At 40.4% G+C, this 17,970-nt stretch overlaps 1 protein-coding gene across 7 annotated transcripts in view; it reads right to left on the bottom strand.

Moving 5' to 3' along the window:
* The window catches only part of XRN1 (5'-3' exoribonuclease 1), a 184,291-nt gene that overhangs the window by 24,743 nt on the left and 141,578 nt on the right, over positions 1-17,970 (bottom strand). For 3 of the 7 annotated variants that reach the window (XM_033958431.1, XM_033958429.1, XM_033958436.1), the window contains 5 exons: positions 17,338-17,439; positions 16,628-16,723; positions 9,227-9,341; positions 8,839-8,900; positions 4,281-4,391 (listed from right to left, as the gene is read on the bottom strand). In XM_033958431.1, coding sequence (XP_033814322.1) covers positions 4,281-4,391; positions 8,839-8,900; positions 9,227-9,341; positions 16,628-16,723; positions 17,338-17,439 — 486 coding nt within the window. The remainder of the gene's footprint in view (positions 1-4,280; positions 4,392-8,838; positions 8,901-9,226; positions 9,342-16,627; positions 16,724-17,337; positions 17,440-17,970) is intronic. The other 4 variants (XM_033958430.1, XM_033958433.1, XM_033958435.1 and 1 more) reach the window with 4 other exon arrangements.

A 17,970-nucleotide genomic window follows, 5' to 3' on the forward strand; every position in this document is an offset into this window, starting at 1 on the left:
ATGACCTCATCTTCACCATATGTCCCCCCAACAAAATCTATACAAAAGTTTATGTAGAGATTGTACATCTCTTTTCAATTAATAGATGGGCAAGATCTGAAGACAACAGAGCCACTTTGGAAAAATAACCATGGTATATAATACATCCCGTCAAAGAGAAAGGCAAAGCCGCCCATCTTTGAAAATAGCCCTTCATTATAGACAAATTACCTGGGTTCATACACAGTTGCATGCCCAAGTATTGAAAAGACCCCCCAGCTGGATTTAAACAGCCCCACCTATGGGATTCGACTGCTCCAATCTCTAGTCGCGAGGTATTCAATTTTAGAGAAGTTTAACTTGAAGCCAGAGTAATCCCCAAATTCAATGGAAAGATTCATTAACACCGGGAGATATTGAGTTGGATTAGTTAGATGTATCAATAGGTCATCTGCAAAAGTAGAAATTTTAAACTCTGCTGTGCCCAACTGTATACCCTCAATCTCTGGAGTCCCCAGTATGTCTGTAATCAAGGAGTCCAATACCAAAACAAAAAAATGGGGAATAATGGGCAACACTGCCTTGTTTCTCGTCCAACCAAAAATGATGAAGAATACCCACCATTAATTCCTAACACTGCTCGTGGTGAACAAAAGAGCACTCCCACTCCCACTCCCACTACAAAGGCCCCGATATACCATAGGACCTCAGGACAGCAAACAAAAAAGGCCACTGAACTCTATCGAAGGCCTTTTCTGCGTTGAAGCTAATGAGCATCGATAGAGTGGAGTCATGTTTTACCTTTTCCAGTGAAACACAATCTGCCTAAGATTGTTTGCCGACGTTCTTTCACAAAACCAACCTGGAGGAGGCTAAAGGGCTGGGTAAGACTCTAGAAAGCTGATTAGTCAGTATCTTGGCAAAAATTTTAGCCTCAAAAGATAATAAAAAAATCAGATGATAAGAGTCAGCAATAAAGTCTTTTCCTGGCTTCGGAAGAACAATTATTAAAGCATCTCGCAGAGATTCAGGTAATGATTCTTTATCCAAGTAAGAATTAAAGACCTCTGCTAGGCATCCTGCACTAGCCAAACTAAGGATCTTATAGAATTCTGCAGTGAGCCCATCCAATCCTGGAGCTTTACCCAAAGTACTATTTTGAATATTATAATACACCTCCTCCTCAGAATTGGTGTTATTGAGACTAGTTTGTTGGTGAGCTGCCACCCAAGGCAAAGATAAATTGGACAAGTACATGTCTCCCTCTAAAGGGGGGGGGGGGGTTAAACAGATGGGGCATATAAAGTAGCACAGAAATCTTTAAACACATTAAGAATCTCCCTATCAGAAAGAACGAGATCCCCTGTTGCCCCTGAACAAATTTTTAAGACTTGCTGAGAGCCTTGCTCTTTAGCGATCAATCTAGCCAGCAGGGACCCCAGCTTAGCATGTTTGTACATCTGATAACAGTAATATTGAGCTGATTTTTTTTTGCTCCATCATGAAGTAACTGATTAAGGGTAGCCTGAGAAGAAAGCCACTCCACTTTTGTTGATGTGGTAGGATGACTACCATAAAAATGGTGTGTCTTACGAATCTTATCCTGCTTTTTCATTAGTTGTAGGCTCCTCTATGAAATCTCCCACCCACCAGCGGCATAATTTCTTATGCTCCACAGAATCTAAATGAGTTTCCTGTGCTTTATGTCTATTCAGGGTTTGAAGTATTTTACTTCACTTGATGTGTGATCTTATAATAATAATAATTTATTTTCTTATATACCGCCCTACCAGTAGTTCTGGACGGTTCACAACAGGAAAAAGCTGAGACATTTCAGCACATGATACAATTTCAAAATACACAAACTGCATACATCAATCTAGTATTACATAATAAAATATTACAAAAAATTAAAAGATTAAAACATGCATTAAAAAGAATAAGAAGTGAAACACCTCATTATAATATCAAAAACAACATTCTGCCCACATTCCACGAGATTAATCTTATCATATCCTAATTCAAAAGGAGAACTAGGCGAAAACCAGTCCAGATACCTAAAATCCAAAAGAAGACATCCCAAACTATACCCTCCCCCATCAACTGAGAAGTCTCCCTGAAGGAATCCAAAAGAACCACATTCATTCTCCCCAGAGACACAACCCAAGTCCCCTGCATCAAAAAACCCCTCTCTTCTCTGAACTCCACCTGCTCCCCACCCCTACTTCCCCACCATCATTTAGACTTGCCCCATTCCCCCCGCCCTCTCCACATACCACCTGGGAAGAAGCATCAACCACCCTCCAGGCAAGTTACTTACAATGCCTCTTTCCCCCAACACAGTAAAGAAGAATATCATACAAAATAGCCATAAGATATAGCAATAAAGAAATGCAAGTCAAAAATTGTGACAACAGTCCTATCCAAGCAAACCTTTTTTCCCAGAAGATGGGAAACCCCCCCCCCCCAACTGATATGATGTCCAAAAGATTGAAGTCTGTGGGTCCAGAGTCTGGCAATAAAGCCCATACAAAAAAAACAAACCTGTCAAAATAAGGGTTTTTCCTTTTTTTAGAGTCTTTGGTCTCTCTGGTTTTGGATTTCTTGTGGTACCCAATACTGGGCCCGAGGTCTTTCATGATGTGGCCGGTCCTGCATCCCAGGTGTTAATAAAGTCAAGCAGTAATCCTTGCTCGCTTAGTGAATATGTAATTTGGCTGGGAAAGTAAGGAGACCCAAACTTTTTTCTCTACCAGCGCTGAACACATGGGCACAAATTTTTTCCATGCCATCGCAACCATAGAGTAGTAGTCCTGGAAGCACAACACTTTGTGGCCAGCATAAGTTAAGTGTAGTCCCAGCATGCAGAGCCTGCAAAATAGCCTGCTTAAGCACGAAGTGTAGGAGGCAGACTACAACATCATGGGAATTGATTGATGTCTGATAAATTTAATTGCTTGAGAATTACTATTAAAAATAGGCTGCTGTCCTCCCACTCCAAACTCCCTCCCCCGCCCCCTCCTTCCCCCTCAGCCAGCAGCACTGCTACCCTCCACTGCAAAGCCAACACCCCCCCACCTGAGGCCACCAGCACTGCTCTCCTCCTTTTGCGCCCAAGATGATCAGCGCTGCTGTCCACCTCCTCAACCCCACTGACCAGTACTGTGCTTACCATACATGTACTGGTGCTGAAAGCGCCTAACACCAATGTTCTATGCTCGGCCGCAGCAGGGCCTTGAATATCTGTGCATGCTCAAGGCCTTCCAGCTCCCGCCTTCTCTGAGATTCCAGAATGGCTGGGTATGCTCTGAAGTTTGGGTTGAGAACCACCATTCTAGTACATACCCTCTATTTTTGGAGGTAGCTGTAAAAATTTTACTATTTTGTGTTCAATTTCCAAACAGTTGCTGCTAAGGTCTGGATACAGAATGCTCCCTTGATTTAGAATAAAAAATGCTGGTCTCTGCTGTAGACAAATGAGTAGTTCTACCGATTGATGATAAAAGCAAGAGAACCACATTTGATGAAGCAATATTGAGGCAACAATCACCATCATTGCGATGTTCTTTACAGCTTTATGCAATATTGTCTGAATAAGTGAATCCAGTGAGAAGATGTAGAAAAGTTCTCAGTGACTGCAGTAAGCATCAGATGCTCTGACATGTTCTTATGTGACAGAATTGTGGAAGTTTCTTAAGTCTAATACAGGGAGGTCTGTCTATGGGATTCCCCACTGCTGAAATATATCCTGCAGAATTAACTCATCCAAGGATTATTTGTGAGGTCAGCAGTTACTTCGTTTGTCCAGAAGAATATTCTGAACTCTTGGAAGGTATATGGCTTACAGATGCATCCTCTTTGATAGGGCACAATTACAGATTTTTAATACTTCTTTTACAAAGAGCATATGAATCAGTACCTTCCCATCTACATAATACAATGCTACTTGAGTGTTTATTTCCTATTTATTATGCTTGTGTGTGGCTAGATCTTCCAATCAGAAATTCAAAGTGAGGGATGAAGTCATAAATATATCATACATTAGGCTGATAGAACAAATGAATCTGTAGCATCATGGAGGATCATAGAACTACTGGATGGCATCATTCACTTGCATGGCTGATTCATCCTGCTTAATGATGAAGAAATTTTCAAATATCCATTTGTACACACAATATAGAGGAATGAAAATATGAATCAAATCAAGAAGCACTATATAAAGCAGATTACTATAGTTCACTGTGAATATCAGTTTTTCATATCTACACACTTCAGATGATAAAACACAAATTATCTATTACCTTTACAGCTGTGATTGGAACATCAGCTGCTTCCTGTGGTCTTACAGGGGGATTTAGACTTTCATTTCTCTTCAGAAGTCTGATGTTACACTTAACTGGCTCTACTTCATTCTGTAAAACATTGGAATACTTAATCACTAAGCATAACCCAAATTCAACAAAAAGGTGAAGACTGCTATTATGTTTTATCTTCCACTAACTCAAGTCACAGTAAGAAGCTTAAAGAGCAAGTTTTTATAAAGAGCCGAATGACATTAGAGGAGCCTAAAGTGGTTACGCATAACTATAGGAAGAAAAACTCATCACTTGAAACATAAATTTCCATGTAGAACTAATGGAACCTACTTTCTGATACATGTGTCCATACATATATAGTTCATTTTTCCCTTCTAAAATACCCCAAATTGAGGGCTTATTTTATCTAGCAGCAGTAGAGCATTTTACCATAGGCCAGTGAGGTAAATACTCCTAAGTTCATAGAAACTGAATGAGCATTGAAACATTTACCTCGCTGGCTCATGGTAGAATGCTCTACCGCTGCTTAATAAAAGCAGCCCTGAGATCCCTTTGAACACACTAAAATGGTCTAAAATCCTGGTGTCAATAGACTACAAAAACTTTTAGTGGAACAGATTCACAAACATACAGATATGATGATCTCATAAGTATGCAGTAGCTGCTTAATGGGCAGTCGTGAGCAGAGAATCAGGGAAACATGCTCCTTGTGATCTTGGACAAGTTAATTTGCTCTCCCTTCTTCAGAAACTAACTTATAGCCTTATTTTTACCAGCCTGTATAAAAGTGTTAGTGCACTTTAATACAAATTAATGCATTTTAATATTAGCTAAAGCACACCGTTTAATGCACACTCCACCATTATCAGTGGAGCCTATTTATTAACTAAGTCACATTAACTTACATTAAGATGTTAATCCAATCACATGAGGCCCTTAGATTGTCAAATACCTACTATGCCTGAACATAATTCATCTGTCGTTACCAATCAAAAGATTTGAGCTAAATCCATATAAATAAGCTTCCTGAAAGAAAGATTAGGTTCTTACCGTGATAATTTTTTCTTGTAAATAGGTGTGTCATTCTGGACAAGTGGGTACTGAAGCCAGAACTGCACACTTCACAGAAGGTATCACAGTTTTCAATTCCTCCTCCTTCAATGGAGTGTGCTGTCCCCTTCAGTTTGTACCAAAGCAGGCATTTAGCCCTCATAACAAAATATAAGAAGGAGGGGTTACAGGGATGCGCCCCGATAACAAAGGTCTGTTCTGCTCTGCAAGAAGTATACTAAACACAAATGATGAATAATGTGAACCAATAAAAAACAGCACTGTAAAACAACCACAAGCTTAACATTTAAGAAGTTCATACATTCCCCAATGTGTGACATATTTGTTTCTCTCATTTTACAATTCCATAAATTCCTTAAATCTGACTGACCTGAAAAATTTCAGACTAGAAACTGTCATTTCTGTATGAGATAGTACTCAGTAAGCAGGTGAATTGTATGAAATACAGAGCGGAGTTCCAGAATGACACACCTAAGTATTTACAAGAAAGAAGATTATAGCGGTAAGAACTAATCTTTCTTTGTAGTGCAATAGGTGTGTCATTCTGAACAAGTGGAATGTACCAAAGCAGTCCCTAGGGTGGGATCGATGAGCCTGCCTTCAACACTGAGGAAAGGCCGCATCTGTTCTCACTGCCATATCCACTATGCAGAAATTTGTAAAAGTATGAAGAGTGGACCAGATTGCCGCCCTACAGATCTCAGGAAGAACCATTCAGATCTCTGCCCATGAAGAAGCAATGCTTCTCATTAAATGTGTTCTCAAAGATATCAGTGGCTGTTTCCCTCAGGTAATGTAAGTTGACTTGATGGCTCTGTGAATCCATCTAAGGATAGTAGCCTTAGATGTTGGCTTGCCCAGTTTAGCTTGCCTGGTGAGCATGAGTAACTGATCAGAGAAATGAAACTCGTTAGTGACCTCGAGATACTGAAGTATTACTCTCTGCACATCCAGCACCCATAAAACTTTTGAAAAAAAAAAAAAAAAAAGACGATGTTTTCCAATTAAACCATCAAATAAATAAATAAATAAATAAATTTTAAAATAAATTGGAAATCCAAGATGGCCGAAAGATAGCGATTCTGGCACCTAAAACAGCCTGTGGAGAAAAAATGCAAACACAAAAAATGCAGGGAAGGGGTTTTGGGTTGTGAGGAACCTGACCCCTAACCTCAGAAACCTTCACAAACAACTTTTAATGAACCCTCCCCCCACCCTGATTTTCCCCATAGGCTGCAATAGCCTTGCTGCTGTGCTGGAGCTGAATAGGAAAACCTCAGATCAGAGGTGAGAAAGATTTCTGCCTCAGACAAGCCTTGAGTCCAACAGATAGCTTACTTCTTTGGAAGAACTGGACCTCAGAACTCCACCGGAGCTGAACAACGTTTTGGGGGGATAAATGCAGTTGGGCCCCAAACCTGGATAAAATGCCACAGGACCCACTCAGTCTGCACTCAAGCCCACTTGGACAGAACCTGGAACAAACTACTCAAGCCCATTGTAGACGAACCTAGGGCGAGATTGCTCCCAAGGATATGGACCCTGAGCTCTGAGAACTACCGATGCAGACTAGCCACACAGGAATCAAGCGAGGTAAGTGTCTGTGGGCTACAGACCTCAGCCTTGAGAGTTTGTATCTTTTCACAGTCAGAGATGTACTGGGGTTACTGGGATCCTCTGTAGCACCGAAAGCCTCTAACAGGATAATAAGAAACCAAAAATAATAAAGATTTAACACAAGCAGAACAAACAGGCTCCCTCCTCCTCGATTGTAGAGAATAAGACTGAGTGGGTGGAGCTCATCCCAGAGTGATGGAAGGTGGAGCATGAAAACAAACAGTGGTCTCTCTACAACCTCTGCAACTAATGAGGGTTTAACCCAATGGTCAAGGTTACCATTCCTGTTGCACAAGAAAGGGATGTTACCAGTGGTATGCTGCAAGGTTTGGTGCTTGCGCCAGTTCTTTTTAACATTTTTGTAGGTCATATTGCTGACGGGCTGTCTAGAAAGATTAGTCTCTTTGCAGATGATACCAAAATTTGCAATAGGGTAGACATCCATAATGGTGTGGATAACATGAGAAGGACCTAGAGAAGCTTGGTCCAGAATTTGGCAGTTAAGATTTAATGCAAAAAAAATGCAGGGTCATGTATTTGGGCTGCAAAAACCTGAAGGTGTGGTACAGTTTAAGAGGAAAAAAACGCTTGTGACTTAAAGAGGAATGGGACTTGGGTATGATCATATGTGATGATCTTAAGGTGGCCAAAAAGGTAGAAAAATCAATGGTAAAAGCTAGAAAGATGGCTTGATACATAGAAAGAGTACATAGAAAGAGGATTGGTCATAGAAAGAGGAATGGTCAGCAGGAAAAAGGAGATGATAATGCTTCTGTATAAGACTTGGGTGAGATCTCATTTAGAAAGTTGTGTATAATGTGTTCCTTGATTTGAAGTGTGTATCTTGCATTGTTTGTAACCTATAATAAAGATTTATACATTAAAAAAAATTCTGGATAAAAATGGAATGGAGTCAATCCAGAGGGCAGCTACTAAAATGGTCAATGGTCTTCATCTTAAAGAATATGGAGACAGACTGAAAGATCTCAATCTGTATAGTTTTGAAAGAAACATAGGAGGACACATACAATAGAGATGTTTAAATACCCCCTGTGGCATAAATGCAGAAAAGATGAGTCTCTTCCAACTGAAAGGAAGCTCTGGAATGAAGGGGCATATGTTGAGGATTAAAAGGAACAGACTCAGGAGCAACCTGAGGAAATACTTCTTCACAGAAAGGGTTGTGAATTCACGGAAAGGCCTCCTGGCGGAGGTGGCAGTGATGCATACTATATCTGAATTCAAGCTTGGAATAGGATCTCTAAGGAGAGGAAGGATAGCAGATGGTTACTTTAATGAAAGAACTGAAGAGATGCGACTGGTGCAGTGATATTTTTATGTCTGGATGATCATATCTCGAGTTACCTCAGGAAGCCATTTCAATGTGACCCCTGATGCATAAGCTGAAACATGGGCTGTGTTGGGTCCTCCAATAAATTTTGCACCCTCCAGTTTGAGGCTTTGCTGTCTATTATCCCATCTGGACCCACTTCACTACACTTTGGTGCTACTTGGTCTGTGTTTCTGTTTTCCCTCTCACTTGTTCATATAATAAATTCTACCATTTTGCCCAGTGATGACATCAGACTTACTGGTCTGTAGATTCCTGTTGGACTTTTTGGTGTTTACTGTAGATTCCTGGATCATCCCTAGAACCCTTTTTAAAAAGCCTTCCTCTAATGCTTAGGTTCCACAAATAATTTGAACGGTATGTTATTAGTAATTTGTAACCTATCTGCAGTTTCATTTTTCAGTTAAGATAAATAAGATTTGCAAATTCATTCACTGCAATGAATAGGAAGGCAAAGAAACAGAAGATCTTTTTGCTGGTACATAAGCATGGAACTGAAATTACCTGTTTATTTGAGGTCTTCTGTGGGTGATTTTCATTTCTGGGAAATTTTGAATCCTCCTTATCTACAGCAAATTGATATAACTAATTAGTAAATAATTGATCAGTTACTATTCTGCATTATATGTCTCTGTTCAAAAGCCTGTATCACCTATGGGAGTTTCTTAAATGTTATGAAAACACTTCAGTAGAGAAGCAGAAGGACGGTATGGGGAAGGGGAAAAGGAAAAGGATAGGAAAGAAAACTAAAAACTACTAGTAAAGAATTAAGGGCTCAGAATACAATAATGCATTAGTTTTGAAAATAATGTAAAAATAAAATCTACAATTCACTGGTCCATTTAATGACTCAAGAAGAAACTGCTGCAAAGCAGAGCTAATTCTCACTCACTTCTTTTAACTAGTTCTTGCCTCTGTTGCTGGCTCCTAGGACTACGGTCATTGAAACCCGGCTTTTGGAATGGGAAACCAATGCATGGTTTTGATTCTTGAGGCAGAATTAGACCCTAGAAAATTAAATTATTAGAAATCTGCAGAAATTATAATGTATGTTCTGAAACCTTTCTGGATAGCTTTTTAACTAAGTCAGTCAAGTCTTGGACTCTCTATAAAAACTGTAGGATTTTGATTTCCATTTTCTTCTTGCCCACTAGAATATCATAATATGAATAAATTCTAAGGTCAGTCACATTAGGATGTCATGGTTTTCTTAATTTTTTTTCATCATGGGTCCTACTTTCATAACAATTTTATTAAAAGATGCAATAAACTTATTTGAACCCAGGACCCTTTGGACTTGGATTTAAAAGAGAATTAAGTTCTTAGTTGCTAATTTTTTTTCCATAAGTCACACCAGACCAGTACAGATATGTAGGTATTCTCTCCTTGCTAGCAGATGAAGACAGAGAACTACTGACTTAGTGATATCAACTTATAAATATTATGGGCAGTCCCCTGGCTAGTCAGAATTTGATAACTTTAAGGTAGCTAAAAAGGTAGAAAAGATGATGGCAAAAGCCAGAAGGATGCTTGAGTGAATGGAAAGAAATGGCCAGCAGGAAAAAGATGGCGACAATTCCTCTGTACAAGTCTCTGGTGAGAGCTCATTTATAGTACTGTCTACAGTTCTAGAGATCGCACATTTGAAAATATATAAAGAGAGTGGGGTCAGTCCAGAGGACAGTTACTAAAATGGTCAGTGGTTTTCTATACATGTAAATATAAAATCCTAGTCCCTATAACATTTCTCAAAAAGATTTGTCAACTGCTTTCTACAGATAGGCCATATGGCCTTTATTTACTTTCATTTTTCTTTTTCTATTACAAAGCAAAAAGTTTAGTTAATTCCCACACAGAACCAGGGGAAAAGACACAAGCAAATCAAGCCTAAGTTTCTGTAAATCAAATTCTACCTCATCACTACAGACTATAGTAGACAATGAACAGCGAACCAATCCCATCTGTGTTGCCTAGTTAAAAAAAAACAACTCTCATATATAACTTTTTTTTCTTTGAACATCTCGCCTCACCTCACCTCTGGGAAATTCTTAAAAGGGAGGGTTCTTGTTGAGGGAGGGTTCTTCGAGTGGGCAGACTTGTTGGGCCGACGGCCCTTTTCTGCCGTCATACTCTATGTTTCTAAGTTAGTTCCTGGACTAGTCTGGAGTAACTCAAGGAAAGAAAATTAGCAATTAGAACGAATTTTGCCTTCCTTATTGTTCTTCAGACCAGTTTAGATGCATGGGAAGTATCAAAGCGGTAATTATTTAGGGAGGAAACCAGCCAGGCCAGCCTTTAGAACACTAGCTCCAAACTGCATTCCAAAAGATCTGGATATCTATGGATGATATGGAGGAACTGAAATTAATCTTGATGAGTCTGGAAGATATATTAAACCAAATTGACAAATTAAAGAGTGATAAATCACCTGGACCAGATGGTATACATCCCAGGGTAATGAAAGAATTCAATCATGAAATTGCTGATCTGCTTTAGTAATCTGTAACCTGTCGCTAAAATTGTCTGTAGTACCTGAAGATTGGCCAATGTTATGCTGATTTTCAAAAAGGGTTCCAGGGGAGATCTGGGAAATTACAGAGCTTTAAACCTGAGTTTAGTGCCGGGCAAAATAGTGGAAATAATTATAACAAATAAAACTGTGAAACACGTAGACAAACATGATTTAAAGGGACAGAGTCAGCATGTGTTCAGCCAAGGGAGGACTTGCCTCACCAATTTGTTTGACTTTTTTGAAGGTGTGAATAAACATGTGGATAAAGATGAGATGGTTGATGTAGTGTATCTGGATTTTCAGAAAGCTTTTGACAAAGTTACACATGAGCGGCTCATGAGAAAATTAGAGTCATGGGGTAGGAGGCAATGTTCAGTTGTGGATTAGGAATAGGTTGGACAGAAAACAGAGAGTAGGGTTAAATGGCCATTTTTTTCAATGGAGGGTAAATAGTGGAGTGCCTCAGGGATCTGTACTGGGACCGGTACTATTTACCTTATTTATAAATGATCTGGATACTGGAATGATGACTGAGGTGATTAAATTTGCAAATGAGACTAAACTGTTCAAAGTTGTCAAAACACATGTGGACTGTGAAAAATTGCAGGCACACCTTAGGAAACTGGAAGACTGGGCATTCAAATAGCAGAAGAAATTTAATGTGGACAAATGCAAAGTGATACACATTGGGAAGAATAACTCAACTCATAGTTACCAGATGCTAGGGTCTACCTTGGGAGTTAACACCCAAGAAAAAGATCGGGGTGTCATTGTAGACAATACCATGAAACCCTCTGCCCAAAGTGTGGAGGTGGCCCCAAAAAACCCCAAGATGCTAGGAATTATTAGAAAAGGGATGATAAACAAGACTAAGAATGCTATAATGCCTCTGTAGCGCTCCATGGTGCAACCTCACCTTAAGTATTGCGTTCAGTTTTGGTCGCCTTATCTCAAAAAAGATATAGCAGAACTAGAAAAGGTTCAAAGAAGAGCAACCAAAAAGATAAAGGGAATGGAACTCCTCATGTATGAGGAAAGACTAAAGAGGTTAGGGCTATTCAGTTTGGAAAAGAGATGGCTGAGGGGAGATAGGATTGAAGTCTACAAAAACCTGAGCAGTGTAGAGTGAGAACAAGCGGATTGATTTTTTACTCCGCCAAAAATTACAAAGGCTAGGGGACAGCTGATGAAGTTACAGGGAAATATTTTTAAAACCAATAGGAGAAAATAGTTTTTCATTTAGAAAATAGTTAAGCTCTGGAATGCATTACCAGAGGATGTGGTAAGAGTCGTTAATGTAGCGGGCTTTAAAAACGTTTGGACACATTCCTGGAGGAAAAGTCCATAGCCTACTATTGAGACAGATATGGAGGAAGCCACTGCTTGCCCTGGATCGGTAGCATGGAATGTTGCTACTATTTGGGCTTTTGCCAGGTACTTGTGTCCTAGATTGGCCACTATGAAGACGGGATAGTGGGTTAGATGGACTGACCCAGTAAGGCTATTCTTAAGTTCTTATGTTAACTTGGTTCAAAGCCACAACTGTCATTCCTTCCTTTGAATGAAAGAGCTTTGAATCTTTGCATTGCTGCAGTTGCCATCAAGGGCCTTTTCCATCAGTGCATGATGTATTTGAAGGCCTTCTCCACCAGAATCCACTTCCCTGGATCCAGGGTATTTTTGCTTAAAAACATCCACCTGGATATTATCCACTGCAGCCATACGAAGCATTGACAGCTCCCATATGCACCTCTCTGCCTAGCTTATGAACAGTTTTACTTCTGATACCTGCATGCTCTTGATTCCTCCTTGCTGACTGACATATGATACTGCTGTTGTTTGTTTGACAGCACCTTCACTGCTTTGCTGTGAATCAATGACAGAAAGCCTCCTGATCCAGCTATATGGCCCATGCCTTCAGCTGACTGATTAGACACACTGCCTCTGTTGCCAACCACTGACTCTGAGCCACCTTTTTCAGACAATGTGCATCCCAGCCACTGTCAATTACCACAATCCGATCTGAAGGGGGCAGAATCACATCCAGATCCTGAAACTGAAGTAACAAATAGGACAATAGTGCCTTTTGCAAAGGATGCATATAAGTTCTGGCCCAGGGCACCATATCCATGGCAACAATCAGCTGTAAGACCTGAAGCTAATTCCAGGCCCGCAATCTTATTTTCCAAAACCGGTTCCAAACTTGCCTCTGTAACATCTACAACTTTTCCTTGGTCAAGAACACTCTTCCCTGCTGAGTAATAAACCAGGCTCCCAAATACTCTTGATTTTAACAGCATTAGCTTTCTCTTTCATAAGCTGACTACTCATTCTCCTTATATCTTATGGCTTTTCTCAAAAAATGTAAGTCTCCCTCCAACTTAGGAATCAAGGAAACTCTTATATCTTGGCATCCCAAGTCCTCTAAATTTTCTTCACACTTCTACCTCTAACCCTCTATTGTAGTTCCTTCCTATTTCTCCTACTGTAAACCGCGTCGAGCTCTACGAACGTGGAGATGATGCGGTATACAAACCTAAGGATTAGATTAGATTAGATAAGTAGTAGTAGTTGTAGACTCTCCTAAAATGACTTTGTTTTGGTTGAACAATTATCCAGGTAAGGATGAGCCAACACTCATGCTCTTTGCTAGGTGAGTGCAACCACTACTATTACTTGCAGAATGTCCTTGGTGCTATAGTTAACCTAAACGGGTGTGCACAAAACTGAAAATGTTGGCTCAAAATTTCAAAGCAAAGATAATGCTGGTGCCCCCATCAAATGGGGATATGCAGATAAGCCTCTGTAAGGTCCAGAAAATGAGAAATTCTCCCCACTAGGCTATTATTACTGATTTCAGTGTCTCTGTTTGAAAGCTGAAGACATGCAAAGCCCTGTCCACCCACATGAGATCCAAAGTGGTTCAGAATAAACCTTCTTTCTTGGGCACAACAAAGTATATCATTTATCTGCCCATCTCCCATTTCTCTACAGGAACTGACAAGAATGCCCAAAGTTGTAACAGCCTTTCCAGCATAAACCTGATTGCTATTGCCTTTAGTGAGGACAGGCATGGAGACGGCATTAGTAAGCAAATGAAGAACTACTTATCTGAAATTATCTGGATCTACTTGAACCTCCAGTAATACTCTCTTAAATGTAACCCTACCAGAGGAACCAGGAGGGTGGGTCTCAAAGTCCTTATTGAGCAACTCATGCCCCTGCAAGGCAGAAAATGACTTAGATATGTCTTGCTCACTCCATTGGGCCGATACCTTCTGGTGTCTCTAGAACAACTGCTAGTCTACCATGAGCAGGGATATGCCGTCAGCTAACTTAGAAACCTCAGAGTACCCCAAACTCTTCATCAATTTCACTAGGTCTTCCCCAAATAAGAGCTTCCCTATAAAGGGGAGCTTACTAAGACAGCTCTTGGAAGCAAAGTCTGCTAACTCCTGGGCTAAGGCAAGTGGAAACCAAAAGGGCCATACTCTACTGACATCCTGATGAGCATATACAATGTTTCTGCCAGGAAAGTCACACCCTTTTCCAGGTGATCCATCATCATACCTCCTGCAGCACCATCTGATAGTGAGCCCTCTGGCAACTTTTTTAATCACCGAAAACAGGTCCTGACCACATAACCCCCACAGACTGCGGCATGCAGAGCAAAGACCACCATTTCAAAGGCCTGCTTAAGGAGTTCTTCTATTCAGTGATCCTGGGGATCCTTCAGGGCTGCCATTCCTTCCATTGAGATTATCTTTTTTTAATCTAGCCAACAATGCAGCCACCTCTGGAAAAGTGCAAGCACTCTATTTCCTCTACCAGAATGGGCCTCAACATGAACTTCATTATTTTCAACCCCAGATCTAGAGTGTCCCACTCTGCTGTTATCATCTCCTTGGCAGCTTTGTGAAATGGGATGTCCCTAGGAGGATTCTTAATCTCCTCCAAGAGTGAGTCCTCTGACTGCACACCTTCTGTCAGCCAAACTTCTGAGATTTTCAACACAACCTGCACCCTTGCTATCAGATAGAGAGAGAGCGAGTGAGCCCACTTTGTGGAAAATCTTCACCACCAAGCATCTTCATCAGGATGCGCTTCTTATAGGAACTCTTCCTGAAAATTCAACTGCGACCCCACTGGACTCATTTCCTGGACCAGCGAGTCCTCAAATTTTAGCAACTCCACATCTTTCACTTTTCTGGGTAAGGAAACCTGGAAAGGCCATCCCCCAGGAGAGACAATGCTACTTCTCCCAAAGACTGACCTCAGTCACTAAGCCATGCTTGGCGGTTATGAAAAACAAATTCTGGGCTGAAATTTTTCACTGCAACTTGACTTCCATGTTCTTCCAGAAGCTAAGCATTCTTCAGAATCAGCTCAGGATAATCTTTCCCCCCTCCCCTCCCCAAAGACTGCTGAATCATATTTTGCCTTGCCATCAAGCATTACAGCTGTGGTACCATATTGGCTCTATCCCTATTGCAAATGCAGCCTTCGTACTCTAAACAGTGTCAAATGTGCTCTCTATACGACACCATCTTACTGCCTGCCAGCACCCATGAGCCTTCGTTTCCATGCTCTCATACTCTTTCTCTTCATTACAATCTTCCAAGATCCCAGTTATTGCAAGCACAGCAAGGATATGGAGTCTCTGATCAATTCTGCCTGGTTCTACAGCTCTTTGCTCCTGTCACTATGTAAAATTTATCTTTTTCTTTTTTTTTTCTTTAATCAGCTCTGCCTTGTCTGTAGTCTAGGCAATCAAAGTGGGGCAGAGGGGCAAGGCACAAACAACCAGACTCCCCATTAAGGTAACTACTAGAAGTGCCTGAGGGGGAAAAAGGTCCCAGTACAATCAGGTTTGATACCCCCAGGCTAAGGAGGGTGGCCCAGCCAAATCAAGCCCTTGGTCGTTAAATATCTGTAGTCCATCAAATTTGCAATGATGATTTTTTAAAATGTATTCCTACCTGATTAGTAGTCAAGACTCCACTGGATGCCTCAACCTACAATCTGCTGGAGACTGAGAATCACTGACTAGCTAGGGGACTGTACGGGATACATATAAGGTAATGCCACTAAGTCAGTAGTTCTCAATCGCCATCTGCTGGCAGAAAAAGGAATACTCACACATCTGGATTAACCTGGAGGGATAATGGAATGACAAGGAATAATAGTTTTCTCCTAATCTGTGTAAAATAGAAAAAAACCCCACAAATTGGATTTTTCTTCCTGCCTAGTTTCTAATTAAAGTGATCACTTTGACTAAACTTGGCCAACTGCATGTGTGCAACTCAACCAAAATCCACTTACTCCACCCTATGTCCACTAAGTCTGTATGTTATGTCTACATTGTAATGGCTGAAATCTAAACCCCCTTTGTCTATACTGTAAATGCTGTAAAGTTGGTATTTCTCACTAAAATTTGGCCTACCCATACTATGAATGTACTCTTGTAACCCATTCTGGGCTCCTTTTGGGAGGACGGGCTACATAAATGACTAACTAACTAACTAACTAAATAAAATGTCAACATGATTGGAAAAAATGCTACTCCTTGCCAGCAGCTGAAGGAGCAGTAAAATAATGTTTCCAGCAGTAATAACTTGCTATCACACCAAACTAAGGATGCTTAACGCAGCTTTTATGTACTTGTCTCCACCAGCCAAGCAGCAAGACACTTTGCTAGCTAGCAAGAAGACTGAAAGGGTTTTCTTGCAGTCACGAATACCTCTGATAAAGTTCTTCCACATTCAGAAAATCTGTACTAACCTTTTCCTGTATATTTTGTTGACTATGTTGAGGCTTTCCAGAGCTCTGGAGTGATTGCCAAACGCTGCAAAATTCATCATCTTGTTTATTTGGAATCTAAAACAAGGATGAAAATGCTAATGGCAAGCTTGCAAGAAAGTAGTTCCAAAAGCATATAGCTCAGCACCAACTTGTCTTTGGACCAGTAAATGTTGATTGTAGCCTGGTCTTACAGTAGAATTATGGGATTTGTCATGTACATTCTAGCAAAGCCAGATCCACGATACTGGGTCATTCAAACATGCATGGAAGAAAAAGCTAGATGCTCTTTTTATTTCTTAAGTAATAAAATGTAAACTAATGAATCAATCATATAACAAAACAAATTGCTCCACTCTATTAGCTAAGGGTAATGTCTTTAAATGGAAGAAAAAGCCTCAGGTTTGTCTAGGCAGGGCATACATGCTCAAGACTCCTCCACCCACATCATTGGCTGCAAAAAACTTCCGTGAAGACTTTACACTTGCCGCTAGGCTAGTTTTCAACATGGGACAAAAATCGTCTAATTAGCAATGCTGCCAAAAGTGTTGAAGTATAAATGTGGTGTCTCTTAAAAGCCAACGTTTCACGGTTCACTACTGCTTCTTCAGGGCTTTCTGACACCGCACTTCTTCATACAATTCTGTAAAACAAATGAGTCAACACATCTCTACAAAGAATTAAAATCTTACCTTATGTTTCTGATGCCCAGCAGACACTAATCCCTTCTGTGATGAACTGATATTACTCTGATTGTCTGCCCTGAAGTTGTAAAGGTGTCTTCCATTCAGCTGCTAAGTTGTAACAGAAAAACCCCAAACAAAACGAGTTGAGCGTATTTCTCTGTTCACATCTACCCTCATGTTATCATCAACTGTATACCAGTATATGTGAACCTAGAGCTCCAGAGGCTCACCAGCCCAAGGAAATGTGACCTCCTAAAGTCAGTGCCTCACCCACTGGCATTAGTGAGGGAGATTTTCCTGTGCGTGTTGTCTATGAATTTAAAGTTATGAAATTACTTAACAGAAGGCAGCTTATAACAAAACTCTACAGTGGCTAGCCAATAACAAATTGAACTAAAATGCATCTTGAAGTGAAAGGAAAATTATCTCTTGGTAGTACATGAAGTAGGAAAACCAAAACCACTAGAGCAAATCTACATAGTAAATTGCATGCTGTTATTTAAAGCTTGTTTTTTCTTTTCTTACAGGATAGCTAGTAATTAGTGAGTCTCATTGTGTATAAATAAGCATTTTTACTGCTCACACATTAGAAGCAGCTAAGCCAGGGGTGTCCAATGTCAGTCCTCGAGGGCCGCAATC

This window comes from Geotrypetes seraphini, chromosome 9 (assembly GCF_902459505.1).
Source record: "Geotrypetes seraphini chromosome 9, aGeoSer1.1, whole genome shotgun sequence".
Classification (NCBI taxonomy): Eukaryota; Metazoa; Chordata; class Amphibia; order Gymnophiona; family Dermophiidae; genus Geotrypetes; species Geotrypetes seraphini.